This window comes from Chaetodon auriga, chromosome 11 (genome assembly GCF_051107435.1).
Source record: "Chaetodon auriga isolate fChaAug3 chromosome 11, fChaAug3.hap1, whole genome shotgun sequence".
In the NCBI taxonomy this organism is placed as follows: domain Eukaryota; kingdom Metazoa; phylum Chordata; class Actinopteri; order Chaetodontiformes; family Chaetodontidae; genus Chaetodon; species Chaetodon auriga.
This window is the reverse complement of record NC_135084.1, coordinates 20,792,540-20,816,874: the sequence shown is the minus strand read 5'-3', so window position 1 is coordinate 20,816,874 and position 24,335 is coordinate 20,792,540. Positions and strand designations below refer to the sequence as shown.

The window sequence follows — 24,335 nt, the reverse complement described above, 5'->3', positions numbered from 1 at the left end:
CAAACTGTCCACAGAGAGAGGAGCTGTCGGTCTGTGAACACTCACACAGTCCTGACAATCAGCCACGGTAAGTGGAAACACCTGCGAGTGAATCATGGCTGAGCAGGAAGGCCTCAATCAACATCTGCCCTCTTTTCAAGAGAGGAGCGTCGCTTTGACTCAATCAGTTCTGCAAAAATGTTCAGCAAAAACAACAACAACAACAAAAAAAAAACAACCTGAAATAAGACGTGAAAGTACTTTATGTGAAATTCTTAAAGGGGAAGTCCACTTTTTTTTTTTTTTTTACACATCAAAGTCTGCTTACAGATCTTTGGGAGTTACTGAAGTCTGAAAATGGAAAATAAATTCAAATCTGGGTTGTGGAGTCACAAAGAGGTTAGCAGACCTCTGTGGGCCCCCTCCTCATCCCTGCATGAGGCTCAGCTAGGCTACATTAGCTGCTATTAACGTGCATACCCAAATCTCTGATGGACCTGTCAGTGATAGTGTAGCATTGTGGGTAATGTAGGCACCAGGTTAGGACAAGAAGAGGACTGTATCTCTGGTTCTGCTGCATCAATTATGATCATTTCATTTAACTGTCCATCATGAGTGCGAATGTTACACGAGTGCAAGGCTAAAGCTTAGCCGCTTTTTTATACATGAGAGGACCAAACTACAGAAACACTTTCATATAATTTAACATTTCGAAGCCTTGAAAACGACCACAGAGCTCAATCAACATCCGTCCAAACAAAGTAGGATTTCTTGTAAGGCTGTTAAAATGAGAAGCATTATGTGCGTTAAACGATTAAAGCTCAGGGGCTAAAATGGTTGACGCAGTAAAGACGAAACTGAAAGGAGATTCTACATTTCCCACAGTGCTCTTCCACCAACATGCAGGTTCCTCACCCGAACCCCTTTTAACACGAGGAACTTCTGCCCTGTTCCTGAAAATGAACATGTGGATCTGCAGGTTCAGACATAAAACACGACCAGAGCACACGGTAGTCTTGATGAATTTTAATTACATCAAATGGATTTATGTAAAAGTGGAAAAGGAGGAAAACACTGGGTCTCACTGTCACCATCACGTCCTACACAGCAACCTGCACACGTTCTGTTTGAACTGGGCGGACTGCAGGTCACCTATACTCCAGTCAGATAAAGAGCACCCTCTCAGACCCAAAACGCTGTGACTTCATGTTAATGAACTGCGAGTGTGCTTTCACTGTTTCCTCTCAGAGCAGGATGAGAAGCGATAAATGAGCTCAGCGGTGATTTAAGCTAAGATGAGCGGCGTGTGGGCTTTGTTTCAGGGGGTCTGCGATGGCCGCCTGCTGTCATATAGGTGACCTGGAACACTCCCATCATTAACGTCTCTCTCTCCAATCACACAACCTCCACTCATGATTGGCAGGTGACAGACACCAATCACACAGCTGTCATGGCTTCCTGTCCAAGTCCATTTGGCATCCTGGCAAGTCAAATCCCCACTGGACACGGTCCTCCTCTTTGATTGGTTAAAGGAAGTGGGGTGATTGGCTGATTGATTGCTCCATGCAGATTGTGATTGTTCAGTCTGATGGCAGGTTGAGTCGAAAATGTTTGGTGCTGACATGCGTTGAAAATGTTTTGTCTCTGCGTGTGCACGCTGCCCGTTTCTTTAACGGTCATGGCGTCGGGCAGAAGGAGGTCCAGATCCAAAGTGGAGTCATCAGTCCGGTTTAAGAGCGCCCTTTCGGCCACTGTGTGAACATTGGCACTTTAATCTGAGACTAGTGCACATCGAGCAGTCGGTCACACTGAAGGACACGAGGCAGTGCGATCTGCCACAGCTTTAGTCTTTATAGAAAAAAAAAAAGAAAAAAAAGAAAAACTTCACCACAACATTTTCTACTATTTTTCTGTTGTTTCCTTGATTCAAGGAAGAAAAACAAAACAGAGAAGGAAGCCACTTTTCTCTACTGGAGTGTCCTGGGTTTAAAAACAAAAAACAAAAACATGAAAAGGGAAAAACTGGGATATACAATCTTTTCTCACTGCAGACGGTCTGAGCAGACTGACTCTGCTGAGCTTCAGACACACAGCTCCAAGGCCACCTTTCTCTCTGAGTCCCAGGCAAGCAAAGACGAGTGGAAAGAGTAAGAAAAGAGACGGATTAGAAAGTCGAGAGAAACAAAAGAGAAAGAAACACACAGAAAGTTCAACAAAAGAGAGAACAGAGAAGGTTAAAAGTCAGAAACGGCAGCAGTGGACAGTGAACTGTGAGGGGAGACAGAGGGAAGCAGCCAGCCTGGATCTACATGCACTGTAAAGGGAACAAGAAGGGGGAAGGATTTAAGCGCTACACCGAAGCCATGCAGCAACAACCAGCCTGACAACAGCAAAGGGCCTTTTTTTTTTTTTTTCAACACCAGCAGGAAACACTCAGCGGTCACCTTCACCGACAACACGAGGGGCGCCACGGTGGAGGGATGCGGCGAGGTGCTGGAGTCGTGGAACTCCTCTCGTTGGGGGATTTGGACACACAAACAGGCAAAGTGTTCGTCCACTCAGAGCAACGAGGCCCATATGCCATGCAGACCAGGGTCCCGTCAGGCTCTGTGAACAGGCGTGTGGCACCACAGGGACGGGGGGGGGGGGGGGGGCCCACAAACAGGACAGTGAGGGGGGGGGGGGTCGGGCTTAGAGGAGCAGGGGAAGCAAGAGCACGGCAGGATGGACGACATCTGTTACACCACGTTCCCATGGAGACAAGACTGAACCCCCCCCGCCCCATTCCCCCCGCTCGAGCAGCACGCACTCACCACGCGCTCACAGCATGGTAGCAGACAGACGAGGGTGGTGGGGGCGGGGTTTAGCAGCTTTGCTGCGGCTCCCCGCTCCTGCTTTTTGACTTTCTGCCCTCCACATCTGTAGGACAAAGGCAACGTTTATGTTACACCTGGAAGCAGTGACGAGAACATTTTCATTGACTTCACACCTGCACGTGCTGCAGATCAAGATAAATACAAGAAAGCAACTTCAAAACGGCAAGAACAGAGAACAAAAGCAGAAATAAATAGGGTGCGACTAGCATCGGCACGTGAAGCGGTGCTCGTCTTTGATTATAACTTAATGATCACAACAATCTGTACAAGATCTTGTCAGCCTGAAATATATAATCTAATATTATCCTTCAATAAGTTGCGGTGCGTCGGGGTGAATATATCAAAGCTTCCAAACACCAAAAGAAACTTCATTCCCAAAACAAACCACTGAAAACTCTTCTCAACTTCCTGCTTTGACTTCCTGTTTCAGTAACTCCACCTACAGCTGCCTAAAACTAAAATCTAATAATCAGTCTGCCCTCACTGCCAACTTACACTCGACCACCTGTGACCCTCGTTTTGGGAATGAAGCCTCATCGTTTTCTCACCAGCCCAAGAGGTCACCAGATAAACACCCCCGTTAATACATATGCAAAAGAAAATACAGAAAAGGTGTCCAAGGTACAAAAATCAAACAGTCCACACCAGAACAAACAACAAAAAAACAAACAAAAAGAAGATAAACATGGTGACATTTTGATCACAGCGATCAAAATGAGCGAAGCCGTGCAATTTAGTGGATGATGCAACTGAGTTAAAGGCAGTGAAGAAGACATCCCCCACACCCCCGAACATCAGAACAAACAGGAAGTGGAAAGTGAATCTATTATCTGACACAATGAACGTTTTCCATTTGGATTTACGATGAAGAAATTAATACGAGCTCTGTCCCACAATGCTTTGCTCTCTATAACGGAAACAGAGCTTTGAATGTGATGCGTAAACTGCAGATAATAGTGTGGTGTTAGCGAGTGAAACGGATTTGATGAGGAAACAGAAACGTGTCGAACGCTGGACGGAAGAACATTCATCAAAATCCCACCTCAGAGAAAAGAACAAGGCAGAAAAAATATAATAATGAGACAGAACAGAGATTCACCGATGAGCACCGCGGCAAACAGAAAAGCATGAAACAGATCCAGCACACGGAGAGACAGAGCTCTGACAAACACATGCAGAGGAGGAGGATTCGTCGCTTATCCATCCCATCATCCTCCCCTCTTTGAGTCAAGTCAGGTACAAAAGATCAGCAAGCCAGAGCCTCCCTGTCAATCACACACACCCGTACTCATACCACAGAGACTGGCTGTCCTCTGCGCTCAGTGATTGGTCAGAATTATTGACACCACTCGGATCGGCGCCCTCTTTCAGATTGGCCGGCCCGGATCTCATCTGGCCGTTTGGTTGGCTGTGAGGGGCCTGGTTTTGGGCAGCAGTGTGGTTCGGGACTGGAGGAGGGTGCGTTTTATTTGTAATAGGGGGCCCGCTGATGTTGCTGACTAGGGTGGGGTTTAGAGACAGGAAGGGGAGGTTTTTGCTCGCCGACTCACTAAAGATGGAGTCCATGAACACGGACTCTACAGTGAAGGAAGGGCCGAGGAAAGACTCGAGGGTGGAGAGGTCGGGATCCTCCGAGCTATGGCAGGGTAAGCTGGCTGACTTGGGCAAGGGGTTGGTGGTGGTGGTAAGGGGTCCCTTTAGGTTGGTGCTGTTGGGGTGGTACTCACTGGGTGTAGGCTGGGAGCGTACCCCAGCCTTGGTGGAGGTGACGGGTGGAGCAGCGTCGACGGACACTGGCTGCCGGTTGTCCTTTGACAGCAGGTCGTGGATGCTGGTGCGCCGCGTGGTGCCCTCGGCGGTGGAGATGACGCTGCTGGCCCGGGGCAGCGTGGAGGAGGCGGAGTCCAGGCGCTCGGAGACAGACGTGGCTTTGCCCTGCGAGGACAGACTGGAGCGGACCGGGACGGAGCCCCTCACGCGGGTGCTCTCCGCCTTACGCAGGGTGGGGCGACCCGGCTGTCCGGCGGATCTCGGCGGGCGATCGGAGCTGGCCGGCGCCGCTTTCCCGCTGGAGGAGCGCAATATGCCACGGCCCTTTGTGGAGGTGCGTTCTTTCTGCACGTGCTCAGAAGAGGTGGAGAGGCGAGGGGAGTCCACAGTGAGGTTCTCCTGACTGCCAGACTGCAGAAGACCGAGCAAACCATCAGTATCGAGTTCAGGAGACTTAAAACCATCTGACAGTCCAGCATGATCACAACTAAATATTTCAGTTTTATTCCCGTTAAGACATGATGTTCTTCAGCTGCAGGTTTTAACTGACAAACTAACAAAATAATAACAGCGACACCATGAGTCAGGGGCCTCACCTCTGCAGGATCGATGCCCTCATCCAGGAACTGCTGCAGGGAGAGCACCTCGCTGCTCCTGGTCTGGGCCTGGCCGGGGCTGCCTGCGGCGGCAGACGGGTCTAGGGACCTGCGCAGCTGCAGGGGGCTCTGGTGGGAGGAGCGCGAGGAGGTGGGCTGCGTGACGGGGCTGCTGCCGCTGCTGGACCACACCTCCTGGTCCAAGCTCAGGCTGAACTCTCCGCTGCTCTCACTGTGAGGCCGGCTGAGGCTGCCGTTCAACGCGCCTGTGGGAGGGGGAGGCAGCGTTTAGAGCGCGGGGAAGTAATCAATGATCTTTATCATTGACCGCTCTGAGCTGCATTCGTATTCATAAACCACTATCCTCCTACACTGCCAGCATTTTCACAAAATACAATAAATCAGGTCATTTAAAAGCAAAATGCGGTGTAAGTGCACCTGTCACCCATTCGGATTTATTACCACACAGATTCCAAAAAAAGTTAGGACGCCGTGTAAAACTGAGATTAAAACAAACTCAGGACACACTGAAGTAGGTTTGAGTAAAGACATGAAAGAAAAAGAAAGGGAGCAAAGGAGGAGGACGAGGGTCGTTAGTTGAGAGCGGGAGGAGAAAGGGGGGGGTAGGGGTGGGGGGAGGAGGAGCATACCTTTGCCCTCCAGAGGAGAAGTGAGGTGGGAGTTATTGTTACTATTACTAATGGTGGTCCTGTTGCTATGGAGACTGGTGGGTCTGGAGGCTGGGTAAGGGACAAGAGGGAAGATACACACACACACACACACACACACACAAACACACACACACACACACACACAGTTAGGATATATACATATATACACACATAACATGTATCTACACTAACATGCACTAACAGAGTAACGTGTAGGTGTGCGCTAACTGCTCGACAGAACGCCTCCTGCTGGGGCAGCAGATGGCACATGCCAGGCAGAGGGGCAGGAGGGGTGGCTCGGTGCCAGGCCGCAGCCACAATATGTCCAGTCAATAAACAAAGCAACCACTGACGGAGAGGCCGGGACGCCTGAACACGAGCCGAGAAAAGGGGAACCGACAGAGACAATACCGAGCGACACAGGACAAGAGAGTGAGTGAGTAAATCAGTGAAGAAGGGGAACACTTTACATTAAGGTACACATGTTCATCATTAACTAGCTGCTTATCAGCCTGAACCATAGCAGCATTTTGGCTCTTTATTACTGTAGTTATTATAAAGCACTTATTAAAGCCTTATTCTGTGTGACCATATTTACAGAATTTAAAGAATTTTCTCTCAATAACCTGCGACAGTAATTACTGCTGATAAATTATCTTTATAAACTAACCTTAATCCATAACAACCCCAGAATAAGGCCTTAATATTCTTTATCGCAACTAATAAAAAGCCAGTATTCTACTAATATGCATGCTTCTAAGCACCTGAATGTGTGTACCTTCATATAAAGTGTTACCAAAAGCAGAAACGGGAAGCCTTTGTGCTCTGTGTGAACCTGAGCAGGAGGAATTAAGAAGCAAGAAAGGAAAAGGGGTGGTGACAATGTGACCTTGCACTTGACTGTGTTTACAGGGACAGTTTCAGCTGGAAAACCAGGGACCGTGAAATCATTTCAAACTGGTTTTCAGGACATGGGTGACACCAAATTAGAATTTAAAATGAGCAGTAACATCACTGACTGTCGTTCTTATTATGTCTAGGAAACCAGCCCAGAGGGGGGTTCAGTGCCGAGTAGTGGTCACTTACTACAGATGTTACAGGGTACTCTGCACATAACGCTCAGCTCAACAGGAGAAGGACACAGAGCCAGAGCACTGCTATACACCTGCAGGCCTGATAAAACACACACACACACATAAACACTCAACACAACATAGTTGTGACACATCACACTGCTCATTAGTCGCCCCCGGTCCAAAACAAGCAAAGTTTAATATCTCTTAATAGTTCGAAATGCAGACAGAAACATGAACTGTAATTGAGGAAATGTTGTAGAGGCCATTAAAAGTTGTTTGAAAAATCAATAACATCTCTGCAAGATGGCCCGATACATTAAGAGCAACGTCCTGTGTGTGAGTGGATGCCAGCTTCCTCCAGCCATTACGGGGGCATACTGGGAAATGGGTCTCACAACACTGTATTGGATTTTATGAGTGCATTCTGGGAACTCATCAGCTAAGTAGGATCCAGGCTGGACACTAATGTTACACTGGGGGAAGCAGATGAATGACCTGTGACAATGGACAGGTTCTGATGTCAGGTAGTAGAGAGTTTGGTGTGGTTATATAGTGCATAACAGACAAAACTGATGGCAACACGGTGTCAACCTATCTTAGGTGCCAGGAATGTGTGTCAGTAGTTTGGTGCCTGTTTAACAACTGGGTCATCTACATTAGAGTGGCACAGAACTGATGAATAGTTGCCTGGTCACAGATTAATTGTCCTGGAAAATGTCCTAAAGCCTGAATTAGTGTCAATCCTACTTTCAATAGACTCTCTCTCTCTTTTTTTTTTTTTTTTGCTATCCACTAAAATTGCTTTTCCAACTGTAGATCAGGATTAATCAAAGTGCAGGAAGGCAGCCCAAAGATTAGCAGTGGGGCTGCGGCGGCCATGACCTGCTTTTGGAGGACTATTCAGTGGTTTCTCATTTGAAAAGCCTTCAGATTGCCGGCTGGTGCTGAGATGCTGCTGCAATCACGCACGCTTTTTCTTTTTATTGCCTTTTATTTGATTTAATGTCTTACCTTGACTCTTAGGGTCATCTAAGGAGCCAGCAACATCCTCACAGGAGGCATTATCTGTTGAGACACAGAAGAGAGCGATGCTGCATTTTTTCACTCTGATCTGACTGAACTTCACCACCTTCATATGAATCTTCACTTCAATGAGTCCAGCCTACTAGATGTGGTCTTTAAGGCCGCCCCTCACACAAACAAAACGAGCATCCTCACCTTTGACCTGAAGCCGGAGCTTGGCCCTTCTGTGCCCCGCGGTGGGCAGGGTGAGGGCGGCACAGTCGATGGCGTTGGTGGAAAGAGCGAGCTCCTTCATGCGCTGCCCGCCGCGCCTGCCGCTGCCCGTCATGCCGGCGTCTCCGCTCTCAGCGCCATCGAGGTTCTCGATGCTGCCCGCCCACTGAGCCCCCGGACCGCCTGCCACCGCCATGTTCTGCAGCAGGTCGTTCATGGCTGAATGAACAGACGGAGGGATGACAATGAGGACAGGGACATTATAGAATTCTACATCCTATCACATCTCATCTCACCTCAAGTCATTGCCCCGATTTTGTGGCAAGAATAACTTAAAGAAATCTACTTAAGAAACTCTTTTCTTAGATTTTGCATCCCCTTAACTTTGGGATACAAAATGGCTCAGATGAAAGCAAGAATCTTAGAAGTCCTACAGGTTGCTAAAGCTCAAGCAAAATTAGCTCTGCCTCAATATTCGATAACAAATTCATTTTCAGCAAATCCAATCCAGTCTTTTGGAACTTGAGGCACATGCAGGCATCTAAAAAAGACTGAAACAGATACAAAGTGCATAAAGATGGCAGCTGCATGTTCTGTCATCCTTTGCTACCCGGTCCATCTCAAGCAGATGCTTTTTGGGACAGGTGTGACCCTCAGAGGCCGCCGTCTTTATGCACTGTGTTTACTGAGCTGTATGCAACGGCAGAGAAGCACGACGGCATGCAGAGCTGCCCCGAGCAGCAGCGGCAGTGCTGTGCACAAAAGATCAGAGGCAGCATCAGAACGAGGCAAGTCCATGTCAGCAGAATAAGATCTGAAATGCAGCACGCTGACAGAGGAAGAGAGAGGGAGAGAGAGAGAGAGAGAGAGAGAGAGAGAGAGAGAGAGAGAGAGAGAGAGAGACGGAGGGACAGACAGAGAGAGTAAAGGCCCCATTTCAAGTCCTCCATGGTGGGTGCGAGTGGTGGCGATCAGGCGGTTGGTGATATATATATATTTTTTTGCCATGCTGTAATCGAAGATGGAAGCAAACACACCACATGAAAGGCAAGCCTGCAGTCTCTCCCACTCTCTCACGCTCATACACACACTCGCGCACACACACACACACACACACATAGAGCCTTTCATTCAAAATACACAAACAAAATGAAACCACAGAGCACATGACAAAGCTGCCCCATAAGTTGCCCGTTGCATAGCGACTCCCACAGTAAGGTGAAAGATAAGCTTTGGTAGGTGACACTCAAACTGAACCATTTGGCTTTTTGTGAGCTTAAACCTAAATTATTTTTTTACACATTCATTTTCATTTGCACAAAGTTAGTGACGTTTGTGTTATTCATTCAGCTGCTAATAGTGACAACAAAGTGACATGACAGAAGCTGATAAAAGCAAAGAGTAGATACTCTACGGGGGGGAGAGGAGGCGGCAGACGCAGGGCGGAGGTGGTGACGGAGGGGTGGGGGAAAAAATAAGGACAAGTCACTGATGTCACCAGGCGCAGCATGGGGATAACTTTGGTAAATCTTGTGCAGGCGTCAGCTAAGACTGATAACATTACCAGTGAAATACTCCAACTATCTCCTTCATATTAAATGGAAAGCAACTCCAAATGAATGACTGCAGGCTGGAGTCAGTTTAAGAGCTGTGACTGAAACCTGAAACTGCCATACTGACACTGTCACACCCCCACACCGCAGCCACCCTGAAATCAGTGACTGTTCCTTCTTTGTTTCTCCCAGTGTGACGATGAGAGGGAGAGGAGGCGGAGGAAGGCTAGCGTGGCGGCTAACGGAGGTCTTACACATGGAGCGCCGGTAGATGGCCTTGGCCTTGTCTTTGTCCTTGGATCTGTTCCTCATGAAAGGCAACCTTTTTATAGCTGTCAGAGCGCAGCCAGAGACAGACAGACAGACCGACAGACAGACAGGGGAGAGAGAGCGACAGAACAAGCCCGAGGGAGGTGGAGGAAAAGAAAACAAAAGAAAAAAAGGAGGGCAGAACAGAGGGATGTGGTTAACGTTTTTACAAAGAGAGCCAGAGGAGAGATGCAGAGAGAGAGCTGAGCCCCTGGACACTCAACTGGACAACAGACAACACAACAGACACGACCACTACAATACATGACTTAGAAGAGCTGGATCATATCATCACAAAGCTTAGATCCTGATTTATCATCAAGTGTAAGGTATTTCAACCTAAACAAAGACACACCCCCTTCATGGATACACTGTTCGAAATACATCAGCAATGCTGGAAGTTAATGGAGCTGAAAATGTGTGCAAAAACAAACCGATGCTTTGTATTGTAAAGCTTGTGTTCAGAGGGTTATGTACATTTTAATTTCTTTAATGTCCCCCAGGTGATTGTGTTCAGTCCACTAATTTTTACTGGCATCGTTAATAAATGCTCTTTCATTTCACCTTTATATCTTTTAAATGAAGAACTTGTTAAAGTGCTTTTTGAATGGACTGAAATTTGTCCCACAGGCTTCTTTAAAACCTGAAAAACACTTTTAAGGGCAGGCTTCTGTACAAAGACACATTATCCAAATAAACAGACGAATGTAAACACATTATGCAAAAACACACACTCACTCACTCATATTTTATCTGCACACAACAACACACACAAACTCTCTCATGTTAATGGTCATGAGCGCTGTATTAGGTAACTGATTTCAAGGCTTTACACACTGACCACGACAACACAGGTGCCGACGCACTAACACACCTACATGAAACACAGAGGATGAAGAATATTAAAGGGTGCAATCAGGAGAGTGAGTAGGTCAAAGGGCAGGTCACCAGCATCACAGAGTGTTTTCACAGACATAACGAGCTTCGTTATTACATATTGACTGAGTAATGTCTTAGGGTTTTATAACTATATCATATAGTTCAGATCATATCATATCATTTAATCGTTGTAATTTATATTTGGTTGCTAAAGGCTTGTTTTTCTTTGTCTTACAGCATTTACTGCTTACTTAATTTTTTTAAAAATGAATTATGCACTTTAATATTTGTGTACTGTGGTACTTAGTTTTCCCCACAGTCGTGAAAAATACACTGACTGACTGGCTTCACTTACTTATTCTGCCTTCTTATATAGCTTCTCCATTTTACCCATTATTATATTATATTATATTATATTATATTATATTATATTATATTATATTATATTATATTATATTATATTATATTATTTATCACTTTACACAACTTAACAGTTTAATCTTGAAGCAAACAGACCTACTTGTTATTTAAGCTTTTGTACAACCTGTTTTCTTTATTCCACATCTTCTCTGAAATTCAGACAACCAGGATTTTGCCACATCATGTACTGACTGGGAATCAGCAACAATGCATTGCACCTTTTAATAGCGTTGATGCTACATTCGAGATGTTACAGGGCGTTTCTCTGCTATTTACAGGTGACCTGCACAGATCAGCAGGTTGACACGTCTGTAACGGAGAGCTCATGAGCCTTAGACCATGTTGGGGGAGACTAGAAGAGTAAACTGGACCTGAGACAAAATATACCTCAAGTGTTTCCCAATATTTGAACCTCATGAGATGCACTTGATTCAGCTTGACACCTGAACGCTGTTAAAACAGTTCTTCCCTGTCAAACTTTGCCGCCTTCATTACCCATGATGCCAATTGACCGCCAACAGTTCAGCCTGAGGTCCGGGTGTGTTATGCTAATAACGATTAATGTAGCATTTGAGGCCCTTAGCCTGTAGCAGAGATAAGTCGTTGACTACAGAGGTCAGTTAAACTCACTTATTTCACAAGTTCACATGTCTAGATTTTCATTTTTTTAAGAAATTTCATGCAGCTTCTCCTGTAACCACAAAAGGCTTACTCAACTTTTTACATATATGCAGTAGAACTCACTGAGTCTATGAATCAAGTTGCAGAAATCAAGCGCTCCCTCTGTTGTTTCAAATACGGGAAATCAACCCAAACCAGGTCTGAGGTTCAGAGTCAACCTTGTGGTGCTGCGCAGACCAACTGCAAGGTCTAAGACAGCTGAGTGACAGACAATGGACTCACGAAAACATGCCCTGAGAGACGTGACAGTCGGGTCACAAACCCCGCCCACCCTCCCCATCCGCAGCATACCATTGGTGGAACCCTGCCCTTGGGCATGGGACTGCTGCCCTCTCCTCCCTTTGCAGAGAGAGAGAGAGCAAGAGAGAAAGAAAGAGATAAAGGAGCAGTTAAGGGAGGAAAGACCCATTCAACCACTCAACCAGCACACTATCACACACACGCACTCACCACGCAGAAGTGTGTTTTCTGACTTTGTGGGTATGAAAGTGTATGCTTATGAGGTGCCAGGCAACTATTCTGCCAGCTGCTTGTCTTTTTTGCATTTGTGTCCAGCTGTGCATGAAATATTGTCTGAATATTTGATCACAGTACATTTCTTGGTCAGTGTGTGTTTGTACAGGAAATTCACAACTGTAACTATGCTAATTTTGATTGATGTGTGTGTGTGTGTGTTTAGTAGGGCTGTCAATAAATATTCTAAATTTGAATATATGAGAGGGAGGGAGGGATTACATTGCAGTCTGTTTCGCTGCTGCTGGCTGAAGCACTCTCGGTCAATCCTGGACCAATTTCAAAAATTCTTTCTTCCATTAGTCACTTGGACACAAAAATATGGGAACATAGTTTCCAAAATCAGACAATATGTGACAAGACTTTCTCCTGTTTGTCCAGGACAGTGAAGTCTGATCAGGTCAAGCTGATACGAGCACATAACTCAACAACATGGGGTAGGACATTATCTTATTGTTTATTTTGTAATGTGTAGGTATGTAGATCTTATATACAAGGAGTATGTCTCTTGTTTTATTGGTTTGCTCTCTTAAGGACATAATGCGCAACAATACTTATTAAAATTTGGCCAATTTTGACAGCCCTGGTGTACAGGTGTGTCTGTGTGTTTCCTCTGTACTCACTGCTGCTCCTCTTTTGTGTGAGCGTGTCATCCAGCGAGTTGGATCCAGAGCCTATGGATGAGCTGTCCTGGCTGTCCAGGGGAAATGCCATGAAACCGTCGCCCAACTCTGAACGCGAGGGAGTCAGCGTGAGAGAGCGCATCCTCTCTCTCTTCGGCTTGATCAGCTTCCTCATCTTCAAAGTAATCCAGTTGCCACGCCTACAAAGGAGAGAGACCATCAGGAACAAGAGGAGAAAAGAAAACGGGACATAAAGTCGATTTTAACGGTCTGATTCGTTCCATGTGTTTTCTACTTTAAACCTTTATATCAGCCTCTAGACAAAACTCAAGATAAAAAACGTTGCAGTATACAGCTGTTAAAAGCTCTGCAGACCATAAATATTTGATGCCTCCCTTCCTGAGGCTGCAGTGGGTTTTCCTCCATTCCCCTGGCTCACAGATATAAGTCAACAAGCAATCTCCGTTGTTTTTGGGGAGGGGTTCGTAAAATGTTTTTTTAACATGTGTCACTAGATGACTTTGCTTTTACCTGCGTGGAGGTGAGGGGTCATAGAACTTGTACTGGTCCATGATCTTCTCCTCCAGCTTCTCCTTCTGTCTCCTCAGCTCATTCAGCTTGTCTCTGATGAAGAAATGAGAGATGATTTGTTCTGATTACCAAAAATATTGAGGGAATATCAAAATATGTGTAGACCGGGACCAGTTCAGACATGTTTGCTGTCCATTTTAAAGAGAAGATTTCGTCAGGGGTTTACATGTATTGTCTTTGTTCTACATGGAACAGGTCCTTGCTCTCCATGGTCTGCTCCAGCAGTGTGCGATTCTGCAGCATCAGAGTCTGGATCTGGTCCAACAGGTGACGATTCTCCTCCTCCAGGTTTCCTTTCAGCTGGCTCAACAACTAACACACACACAGATATATTAAAGAAATGCTAGGACATTTGTCTAAACAACAAATATGATACTTTAAAGGGCTAAATGATCCCACAGCGCAGCTGCCTTAAGAAGTCTTCTCTGCAGACATCACATTAAAGACAGCTGGCTTTAAAATTGGCACACAAACACATAAAGGGAAACACCTGGAGAAGAGAGAGAGGAGAGGAGAGGAGAGGAGATGAGAGGAGAGGAGAGGGGAGGAGAGGGGAGGAGAGAGTGTCTCCTCACCTCACACTGGTTGGTGAGTTTGGTGGAGGTGATGTCCAGCTGCTGGTACTGCTCCTTCAGTTTAGAGAATTCGGCCTCCAGCTTGGTCTGGTCTAGTTTGGCGCTGTTCAGCTGTGTCTTTATGTTCTTATGGTCCAGCTGAAGATTCTCATTGTCCTTCACCAGCTGACGATAGGTAGTGTTCAATCTGAGGGGAAGAGGGTCTCCTCAATATATAGTTGCATGTGCATATAAAAGCCTAAAAACATCAGAGTTAAAAAGGCTGAATTGTGATTCATGCGTGTAATAGTCACACAGGTTGATCTGACCTGTCGTTTTCCTCTTTGAGCAGTTTGCACTGGTCAGCCGTGGCCTGGTGCGTTTGGTTCTCCAACGCCATTTTGTCCTGCTGCTCCTTCAGATTTTTCTCCAACTCCTCCAGCTCCCCCTTCCTTTGCAGGAGCTGCTTGTACCTTCACACATAAAAACACACACGCATTACAAACCATTCAGAGTCATAAAAAAAGATCTTAGTCCAACAGGAAGGAAAACAAAGCACTTATATTTTCATTATCCCCAAGAGGTCTTTCGATATGGTTGCTTTTATGATGTTTAATACTGCCCTCATAGGACAATGTATAAAAGAAATTTATGGTAATGCATAAAGTAATGATTTGAGCATGTGGCCATCCCCATGCTCCTAAACCCCCCGTCTCACTTGTCCTCCAGGTCCCTGTGCTGCTGCTCCAGGCTCTTGTGGGAGCTCTTCAGGCCCCCATGCTTTCCGATCAGGGCTTCATACTCGACCGCCTGCCTCTCGTGGAGCGCCGCCAGCTTCTCATGATCGCGGAGGAGCATCTCATAGGTGGCCCTTAGCTCCTCTTTCTCCTTCAGAGCTCCCTCGCGCTCACCCTCCACGCTGCTCTGCTGGCTCTGCAGCTGGGCATTCTGGGCCATGAGGGCTGCACTCTGCGAGCTCAGGGTGGAGTTCTCCACCTAAAGGAGAAGACAAAGACAAAACAGAGATAAATTAAATAAGAACACATCAAAGGACACTGAGGTACAGTAAGTAGAGGTTGTTGCTGTTTCTGTCCATAGGGGGCACTGTGTCTCTATTCGGTTTGCTCTCTCACTTTGCTGTAAGTTCAATCTACAAAGCACCAGCAGAAGAACTGCCTCTTTTCATGTTTCCTTTGTGGTCGCAGTGGTTTCCTAGTTCAAATCCCTCACACGCTGATATTTCACACACATTCTGTCCAGATGCTGTCACACTTTCTGTCAGCTTTTTAACTCCACTGTAGACACACGCAGCTGCCTACATACATACAACCCGCCTATATATACACACAACCAGCACACATCTAGAGACATAGACAAACACGCACAGAAACGGCTCGAAGCTGCTGTATGGTCAGTGTAAATCCTGTCACCCATAAGAAGGGTTTGAATTGCTGCCAAACAGGGAGTACAAGTCTAAATCCAGGCAGCTAAGCAGCCTGGCAAGGCAACTGTACAAACAGAGCAATGCTGGATGAAGTCTAGATAGCTTTATATTTTGTATTTAAACGTAGAATCATTTATATTGCAATGTATTATATGCAGCATCATACAATATTTTAGGACGCATTTTATGTTTGCTACCATCTGATTCTAATAAGCATGATGATAACCCTTGTATGGCTATCTTTATTATACATATTTTGTCTTTATGGAAATTATATCATATGCACTGATATGAGTTTACAGAGGATGTATCACATCAAACACAAACAAATTCAGAAATAATAAAAAAAATCACATTACAATTATACTTCCATCTGCTGATTAAGATCAAGAGATACCACTAAAAGCTTATATATACTTTAAAAGGGGTTATCAGGTGCTTTGCGGTGAATAAGTCAAGCTAGTGTCTGCTATATTGATGTAGTTGCTGTATCAGTTGTTGAATGTGCAGGAGGTTACCTGCAGCTTGGCGTTCTGCGTCTGTAGTGTCGTATTGTTCTCCTGTAAAGAAGCAGTCTGTCTCTGGACAGCCACTATCTGAGCCTGCAGGTTGGAGCTTTGACTTTCCAGTTGTTTGAGCTGGCTCCTCAGGGCTGCCTTCTCAGCCTGCAGCGTGGCATTCTGGGAAAAACACACACATAATATAAAACGTGTCCCAAATGTGTGTGTTCATCATTCACCGTGAAAAAGTCATATGAGCCATGTTGATTTTGTGCTAACTTACATTCCTCTCCACCTCAATGAGTCTGTCTTTGACTTTCAGCAGTTCTCTGGTGGCTTCGTGACTCTCCTTCTCCCATTTACTGACAGCCTGAGGGTCCTCCCCTCCTCTAGGGGGTGAACTGTGCACCATCCTCTCCTCTTCCTCCCTCTGACGCAGCGCTTCATAGTTTTTCTTCACCTGGACAGAGACACACGCAAGTCAAAACATCAAATTATTGCACAAATAAAGTGAACTAAACACATAAGCTTGAGTGTTTTTTTGTACTCCGTCTGTACAAAAAAATGTATTCCTCCAATGCAAAGGTCATGTAAATCCAAGACAGCTGAAAATGAAATACTGCTCCAGGCTTGACTGCAGAATTATTAAATGAAATTGGTAGAATATGACTTTAGTAATAGTAATGTAACTTGAATGCAATGGCAGACAGAATCCATTAGAGTCCATCCACAGACGTTACAACTTTTCCACTCAACCTTTAACTTTGGATCTAATTTGTGTCAGCAAGTTCAAAACATAGACACCTCCCTAAAGGGGAGCGGACATCCTCAACTCCACTCAACCTCTTTCACAGACTCCTGCCGCCTCATGAATAGATAAACTGGCGATAGAAGTGGAAGAGTGGGTGAATAAATAATGTATTGGCCTTCAGAAGCCCTCTGTGGTTTTAGTGTTTTAGACTGCAGGGGTTGGATTTTGGGACATGATGTTCTCAATGGGAGACGATGGTGTGTTTTGGCTCTGTGGGAGGCCAGTGTTTGGGGAATGTGTTGTGGGTCTTCTGTATTGTGGCTGAGTGGAGCCATCTGTATGCAACATGCAGCATGTATTCTATATGGATTTGTGTACGTGCGAGATGCCGACCGTCTTGAGCTCCTGGCGAAGTTGCTGGTTGAGGTTCGAGGACTCCTGCAGTCTGGCCTCCAGGGCTGCGATCTTCTCCTCTTTTATCTCCAAAGATGATTTCAGAGTCGACTCCAGTTTCGTTTCCAGGAGCTTAAATCTGAAAAATACTCAAGTTAGCTTTTGTAACTGTGTGTCCAGTCTAGACTGTGATTACACATTTGTATTCCTAAACACAGATAATGTATTATCGTCATAGCCACAGTATAGCAAGGCCAACAGACTTCTTGGCAAGGTGGGGAAGATATTGGCTCAAAAAATCTTCCACAGGACGATTCCGCAACAGACTCAGATTAATTTAAAATTCAAAACCTGATCTAAAACAGGCCACCAGACAAATTGATGTATTTGGAATCACAACTGTACTGATCACATTAACTGATCTTGATCCAAAGGTATAAAAAGGAATAATGCTGAAACTGTTTTAAGAGCCACCACAGAGCAGTGAAGTTTGTGAGATGATACCTGTCGTCAGAGCTCTCGTCATGCAGTAGCCTTTCCTTGTTGAGTCCAATCTTCTCCAGCTCATGGGTCAGTTTCTCCAGATCATTATTCATCTGCTGAGTCCGCAGCTTCTCACTCACAAGCTCCTAAACACACACACAAGCACACACTGAGTAACTCTGAAACTTTCAGCCAACAGGATAATTTCAATAAATTCCCAATAAAACAAAATTTTGAATAATGATAATATATAAGAAGAAAGAAGCAAAAAAAATAGTTTGACACCAACACAGGATTATAGCACACTGTGTGAACTATTCTGACCTCTCGGAGTGTGATGAGGGTCTTCTTATCAATGGTGGCCTGTTTGACCAGCTCCTTGTTCTCTCTCTCCAGGTCTTTCACTCTCGTGCACGAGTCCCTGAAGAAGATCATCTCCTTGCCCATCGTCCGATTCTCCTTCTCCAAGGAGGAGATCCGCTGGTTGTTGTCATCCAGCTTGGAGTCGCGGATCTCGGCCTGCTGCCTAAGACGCTTGTTCTCCTTCTCCAGAAGCTTCTTGTCTTTCTCTAGCTGGGAGCTTTCCTGCTCCAGAGTCTTGTTCTTAGGGTGGATGAACGGGACGTAACGGAGAGCATACAGATACAAAATCATTTCATGGGATTACACTCAGGCTAAATGCTTTGTAACTACATGCTTGGCTAAAAGTGGACAGAGATGAACTCAAAGGGCCAATAATCAATTTTCATAAATAAACTGGGTTAATCCAACTCTGCTGGGAAACATGCAGTAATTTTAGTTGAATAAACTAAAGGAGTGGCAGTGCCAAATAACACATTTCACTTTTTATTTATTTGAACACACAAACAAGATCGGCTGTATCACAAACAACATTGTCGGCCTGTCTCAACTTAAGTTTTTGGGCCAATCTGATTGACCCCATTCTGCCAGGTAGAATCAGTCCATCCCAAAATAAGTAACTGAGGCTGTGTCAGTATACCACCCACAGCTATCCCCCGTTTGATGCTGTACCTGTTCTGCTACAGAGAGGAGTGCAGTCCAAAAATGGCTCTAATTTCTTGACACTGATTCAAAATTCAGTTTACATTTTTCAGGCCGCCTTTTCCTACATTCCAGCACATGTGATTATTGCTGATTGAACGCATGTGTTTTGTTTTTTGCCTACCTCCTGCTCCAGCTGCTCCAGACATTTACTGGAGATCTTGAGCTCCTCCAGGTTGCGTTGCAGGGTTTGATTCTCAGTCTCCACCTCTTGCAGTTCTGCCTCCAGCTGCTGGATCTTCTTGCTGCTGTTCTCTAAAGCCTTCTGCAGGCGCTGGTTCTCTGTATCTAGGCCCTGGTAACTCACCTGGGAGAAGAAATGCCAGATTAGGATATTAAAAGCATCCATGAACTAGTTGTGCTTCTCCCTGATGCTATTATATGCCGGATCCCCTGTAACTTACCTGTGACAATATTAATTGGTGATACTAAATTACAAAAAGCTGGAGTCTAAGGTGCCTTAAACTCTGCGGTTGGTCTGTATAACCCTGCGTGGTCTGCTTTTCATTTCTCAAAGGAAGCTTCTTGTCACATATGGTTGCATTTTAGCCACGTCTCACTGCTCTCCAGTCATGACCGGCAGTCTTGAAGCCTTACCTCTAATCTCTCCGTCTTCTTGGACGAGGCTTTGAGCAGTTCCAGGCTGCGCTTCATCTGATTCCTCTCGCTCTCCAGCTCCCTGTTCTCCGCCTCCAGCTGAGCAGCCTTAGCCCCCGCCGACCGGTGACTCTCAGCCGAGCGGCGAAGCTGCAGGTTCTCCTGCTCCAGCTGGGAGTTCTCCTTTTCAAGAGCCTCCAGTTGGAAGGCCATGTTCTTCAGAGCGTCCAGCTTCTTCTTCAGACGACGACCCTCTGCCTCCAGCTCCGTGTTCTCCTTCTCCAGGGCAGACACCTACACAAACATAAGTGATGGGTGAAGATGAGAAGTGAAGCGTTTCTGTCTCACAGTGCTTTGTAATGACAACGGAAAACTCTTTATTCAATGCTGCTAGCACAGCCTCAAATGTATGATTGGATAATGCTTTTAACGTTCAATAAAAACTCATTACAATTTTGCAGTAAGTAACACAAATATAGAATGAGACAGAGGGTGGAGACAAGGATGATAGCATACTTGAAAAAGTGAAAATCTGAGCTACAGAGACTGGTAATTCTTGCCAATTTTTCGGGAAGGTTCAAATTCAGCCCTCAATAATGGTGAACCAAGATGCACAAGTTTATTCTCCATGTTACTGCTACATTCACTTCAATGATTTGGAGAATAACTAATATTCCACATCTACTCTGACAACACGAGAACAAAGGGTACTGAATCATGTGGGGAAACTGAGAGGGACTGACAAGCAGAGCCTACAGACACACTGACATCTCAAAAAACAGACCAAGCAGAAATCTAAATGCACCAAACCTTTTCACAGGTGATTCCAAGACTGGCAACTTTCTTCTGCAGGCTCTCGTTGTCCCTTTCCAGCTTCTGCATCTGAATCTCCAACTCCTCTGCTCTCTCACCCTTCTCCTTCATCACTTCAAGCTCTTTACCTGCACAAAAAAAGACACATGGGCAACCAGTATTTTTACCATGAACTCGAAAAATAAAGGAAAAGGGAGCTAGAGACTAAAGGTAGCTGCAAAAATATGGAATCTTCATGATTAAAAAAAAAATAGAAGAAAAAAACACAGAAATGAACCACAAAAAACACTAAATAGCATCACTCACGCAGTTGTTTCCTTTCAAACTCCATTTTGTTGAGTTTGGCGGTTGTCTCACAGATGGACTCATGGAGAACGCGGTTCTCTTTCTCCACATCCTTCACCCGGGCTTCAGCACCAACCTGACATCGCTGACGCAGAGACGATACCGTCTGGCCCAGGTGCTTGTTCTCCTGCTCCAGACCCTTCAGCTGGAGAACAGACATCAACGTTTTAACGGCGCCCTTGGGTCATGTTTAGATTTACTCATCATCGGTCATCTATATGGACCTCATTGCTGTGTGTTCTGTGACTTTATAATAAGACTAGAGAAAGATTTAAGAACTGAAAAGGAAGCTCCAACGTTCTGGTTCCAGTTTCAGTTTAGTTTGATTAAATGAAAAACTAAATTAAAAAGGGAGCATGTGATTAACATTTGAGCAAATTTGATTTAAATATGTATTTAAAAACTGCACTGCAGTGGTTACATGTCATCATGCAGCTGGACAGAATTACCCACAGTAATCTGTGAGTGTAGCTTGTTGTGTTTTCTCTGCCTTTGTAGCTGATCAAAGCCGGATTTTACAAATCAGATGGTTAAACTAATCAAAGTTGTCAGATTTGGGTCTAACAGCGATAAAGTCCCTGCAGACACGCAGTGAGTGACTGTATCTGGGCCACAGAGTGCCAGAAATCTGTGTAGTCAATAAAACATAGTGGTAGTTCGACTTTTCTTTTTTTTTTGAGCCAAATGCAAATCAGCTGCACAAAGATTGCTCTCATGAAAAACTCTGTATCGACTTGAGTAAATTACACAGCTTAGTCATGTTCTTTTCTCGGAGTTTCCTGGACCGAGAATCAATGATGGTTTTGTTGATAGAGCAGCGTGTATGACGCACAGTCTCAAAGCCCCTTTTGTCTGACTGCTGGTGTAACTGACCATATGCTTGTCCAGGATACAGACTGCAACATTAACTGTATTTTAAAGTGCATAAATGCTTCATGTGATTATAGTCACTCTCAGAAAAGTCGGTTTCTGGAACATTAGGCTCACTGTGCTAACTTCTGCCATTTTGAACACTATGGGCCGAATGAGTCAATGATTTAACATTGAACAAAAATGTGCCACACAATACTCATACATCTAAATACAAGAATAAGTGACAGCCATTTAAAATGATGACCATCTGGTTGTGGAATAAACTCATCAAATGAAATCACTGTGTATATATATGTGTGTGTGTGTGTGTGTGTGTGTGTGTGTGTGTGTGTGTGTCAGGGCATGCTTATCTCCCAATTCAATACTATCACAAAAGTATTGGGATTTATAAGTGTTATGTTTCCATATTAGAAGCTTTTTTATTATTATTTTCAAACACCATGGGAAGAAGATGAATCATAGACTTCTACAGACTGTTTATGATGAGTCATATTTCCCAAAACAATGCAAATCACATGTCAGTCAGTCTTTTTGTGTTTAATTTCAGCAGCATCCTTGCTATACTGCATACAAAAGTGGTAAATAAAATAAATTATGAAGTAAACTGCTACATGTAGCTGCTCCTGTTCATCAAGCTGGTGCCAGAAGAAAATAACAAATAAAATAAGGACAAAACAAATGGAGCCCCTGAAAGCTGCACAATGTCTCCACCTATTGATGGCTGTATTTTTAAACCCACTGGGGGATTTGAGTCTGAGTTTTGACCCTTTGAGGTTGCTGTAGCTGGTGTTTAAGCTGTTTCCACAGAGCAGAGGAAATGTATGTCTGTAAGTATGAGCGCATATGACGTTTTATGTTAAGCATGTGAAATAAAATGGTAGTGTAAATATAATGGTATGTTTGTGTGTGTGTGTGTGTGTGTGTGTGTGTGTGTGTGTGTGTGTGTGTGTGTGTGTGTGTGTGTGTGTGTGTGTGTGTCATACCTGTCTCTCAGAGTTTTCCCTGAGCGTTTCCAGAGTCTTCTCTAGTAAAGCCTTCTCCTTCATCAGGTCAGTACTGAGGGACTCAGCGCTGCGGAGCGACTCTCTGTCTGCTGTCAGTTCGCTGTCCAGCTTCTCCAACTACAAACAATGATTGAAGTATCATTTTAAAATGTTGCATAATCTTGACTGGCTTTTAATGTTTTCTCAGTAATAATTGTCAACTATTTTAGGTGCTATTCTGTAATTGCTTGCCCATTCAGCTACTGACATGGTGATGCACTGCAGATATTCTCTCATTACATCCTATGACACAGCATCTCCTGTACTGTGGTGCTATTATTACATAGTTACCCTGTGATTCCCAGTCATAAAGAAGCTGGTGCAATTATTTATCTGTGATGCAAACATATAATACATCACCTCATTCTGTCACAACTCTGCAGACAAACCCACACAAGTTAATTTACGCACACACACAGACAGATGCATATTAAATGAGACTATTTCTGTTGTTGGAGTCTACCAGAGGCTGCATTCACATTTTAATGTGTTTTGGCTCTAGACCTCAAGTCACTCAGAAATAAATTTCTCACTTTGGATTTTCTCTTTGTGAGAGAAAAACACAATTTCATGCTTTTTATTCAGAGGGCAGAGAGAGGGGCTTATGTTTCTGAAAATAGCTGAGAGACTTCTTTAGAGAGGGGCGTTTGAGAGTCAAAGACTGGAAGAGAAAAGGCAATGCAGGGCTGCCTGGATTTACAGCTTTGCTTTCATCCTCCTATCCACCCCTCTCTATACTCTCTCCTTCTTTCTCTTCTTTTATTTCTCACTGTTAATGTCTGAAAAGGCCTACGGCAAAGTGTTAGGGTGATATACTACGGAGGAGTGCTGGTCCAATATGCTAATCTTGGTGGTGACCCTGATGAGGGGAAAAAAAATAAACTCAACTGAACTTAACATTTTTTTTAGTTAATACATGTACTACAACCGTGTTCTAGCTTACAGATGGAAACTGTCCAACAAAGCTGCTTTCCAAAAAAGTGTTTCTCATAATGCACCACTTACTTTCCATGAAATCTGCAGGCTTACAACTTATTTTCCTTGAAAATAGATGACTCATGAAATGAGGAAGTGTTACAAGTATATCTGTGTGTGTATTTTTGCTATTTAGATATGAAGAAGAAAGAAGAAATGACTTAAAACTGTCAACCTAACCCTTACCCAACCAATGACAAACACTTCAATGCACAGTCAGTTGCTTACTTTCTGGTTCAATCTCTGGTTTTCCTGGTTGACTTTGGCCAGTTTTGCCATGGTGTCCTGACTGGCTGCACCTCTGAGTTCCTCCACAGTCTTCAGCAGGGTCTGGTTGTCTTTCTCCAGCTTCAACAGGCGGCTCGAGGTCAGCTCATTCACCTCCTCGCCCAGGGACTTCTGAGGGACTGAATCAATTAGGGCAAGAAAATGTGGATTATACATCAATGTTTTAATAAATACTAAAATACAAAAAAAAACCCTTAAAATAAAAAATAAATACAAAGCCCTAGAGTCAAACTCTTAAAGCTTTTAAAGTGCCATTCAACAAACACCCCCGACCCCACCCGCTGACAAACACACACACAAAGTCTTTACCCAGATCCCTGGCTTGTTAAACCTCTTAACAGGTTTTTATCCAAACACACAGATTATCCGCCAAGAGCCACTGAATATTAATTACAGGTCTTAACCGAGTGGAAAGAAAACCCGGTGGAGGCTGGCAAATGC

General features: G+C 44.7%; 1 protein-coding gene across 6 annotated transcripts in view; it reads right to left on the bottom strand.

Moving 5' to 3' along the window:
• Window positions 1–990: 990 nt before the first annotated feature.
• The window catches only part of ccdc88ab (coiled-coil domain containing 88Ab), a 65,251-nt gene continuing 41,906 nt past the window's right edge, over window positions 991–24,335 (bottom strand). Inside the window, exons 13-38 of one of the 6 annotated variants that reach the window (XR_013077770.1) lie at window positions 23,835–24,013; window positions 22,572–22,709; window positions 20,677–20,860; window positions 20,368–20,498; window positions 19,558–19,851; window positions 19,085–19,267; window positions 18,223–18,501; window positions 17,920–18,044; window positions 17,416–17,554; window positions 16,555–16,731; window positions 16,290–16,451; window positions 15,046–15,323; window positions 14,657–14,800; window positions 14,349–14,535; window positions 13,940–14,085; window positions 13,714–13,806; window positions 13,183–13,382; window positions 12,338–12,385; window positions 10,012–10,089; window positions 8,187–8,423; window positions 7,980–8,033; window positions 5,872–5,961; window positions 5,222–5,487; window positions 4,583–5,036; window positions 2,793–2,898; window positions 991–2,092 (exon numbers count right to left, since the gene is read on the bottom strand). Coding sequence is in view for 4 of the 6 variants with exons in the window: in XM_076742589.1 (XP_076598704.1) it covers window positions 4,128–5,036; window positions 5,222–5,487; window positions 5,872–5,961; window positions 6,979–7,065; window positions 7,980–8,033; window positions 8,187–8,423; window positions 10,012–10,089; window positions 13,183–13,382; window positions 13,714–13,806; window positions 13,940–14,085; window positions 14,349–14,535; window positions 14,657–14,800; window positions 15,046–15,323; window positions 16,290–16,451; window positions 16,555–16,731; window positions 17,416–17,554; window positions 17,920–18,044; window positions 18,223–18,501; window positions 19,085–19,267; window positions 19,558–19,851; window positions 20,368–20,498; window positions 20,677–20,860; window positions 22,572–22,709; window positions 23,835–24,013 (4,760 nt within the window). In the remaining 2 variants the exon portion in view is untranslated. Of the gene's footprint in view, window positions 2,093–2,792; window positions 2,899–3,989; window positions 5,037–5,221; window positions 5,488–5,871; window positions 5,962–6,978; window positions 7,066–7,979; window positions 8,034–8,186; window positions 8,424–10,011; window positions 10,090–12,337; window positions 12,386–13,182; window positions 13,383–13,713; window positions 13,807–13,939; window positions 14,086–14,348; window positions 14,536–14,656; window positions 14,801–15,045; window positions 15,324–16,289; window positions 16,452–16,554; window positions 16,732–17,415; window positions 17,555–17,919; window positions 18,045–18,222; window positions 18,502–19,084; window positions 19,268–19,557; window positions 19,852–20,367; window positions 20,499–20,676; window positions 20,861–22,571; window positions 22,710–23,834; window positions 24,014–24,335 lie in introns of those variants that run through there. The other 5 variants (XR_013077771.1, XM_076742586.1, XM_076742589.1 and 2 more) reach the window with 5 other exon arrangements.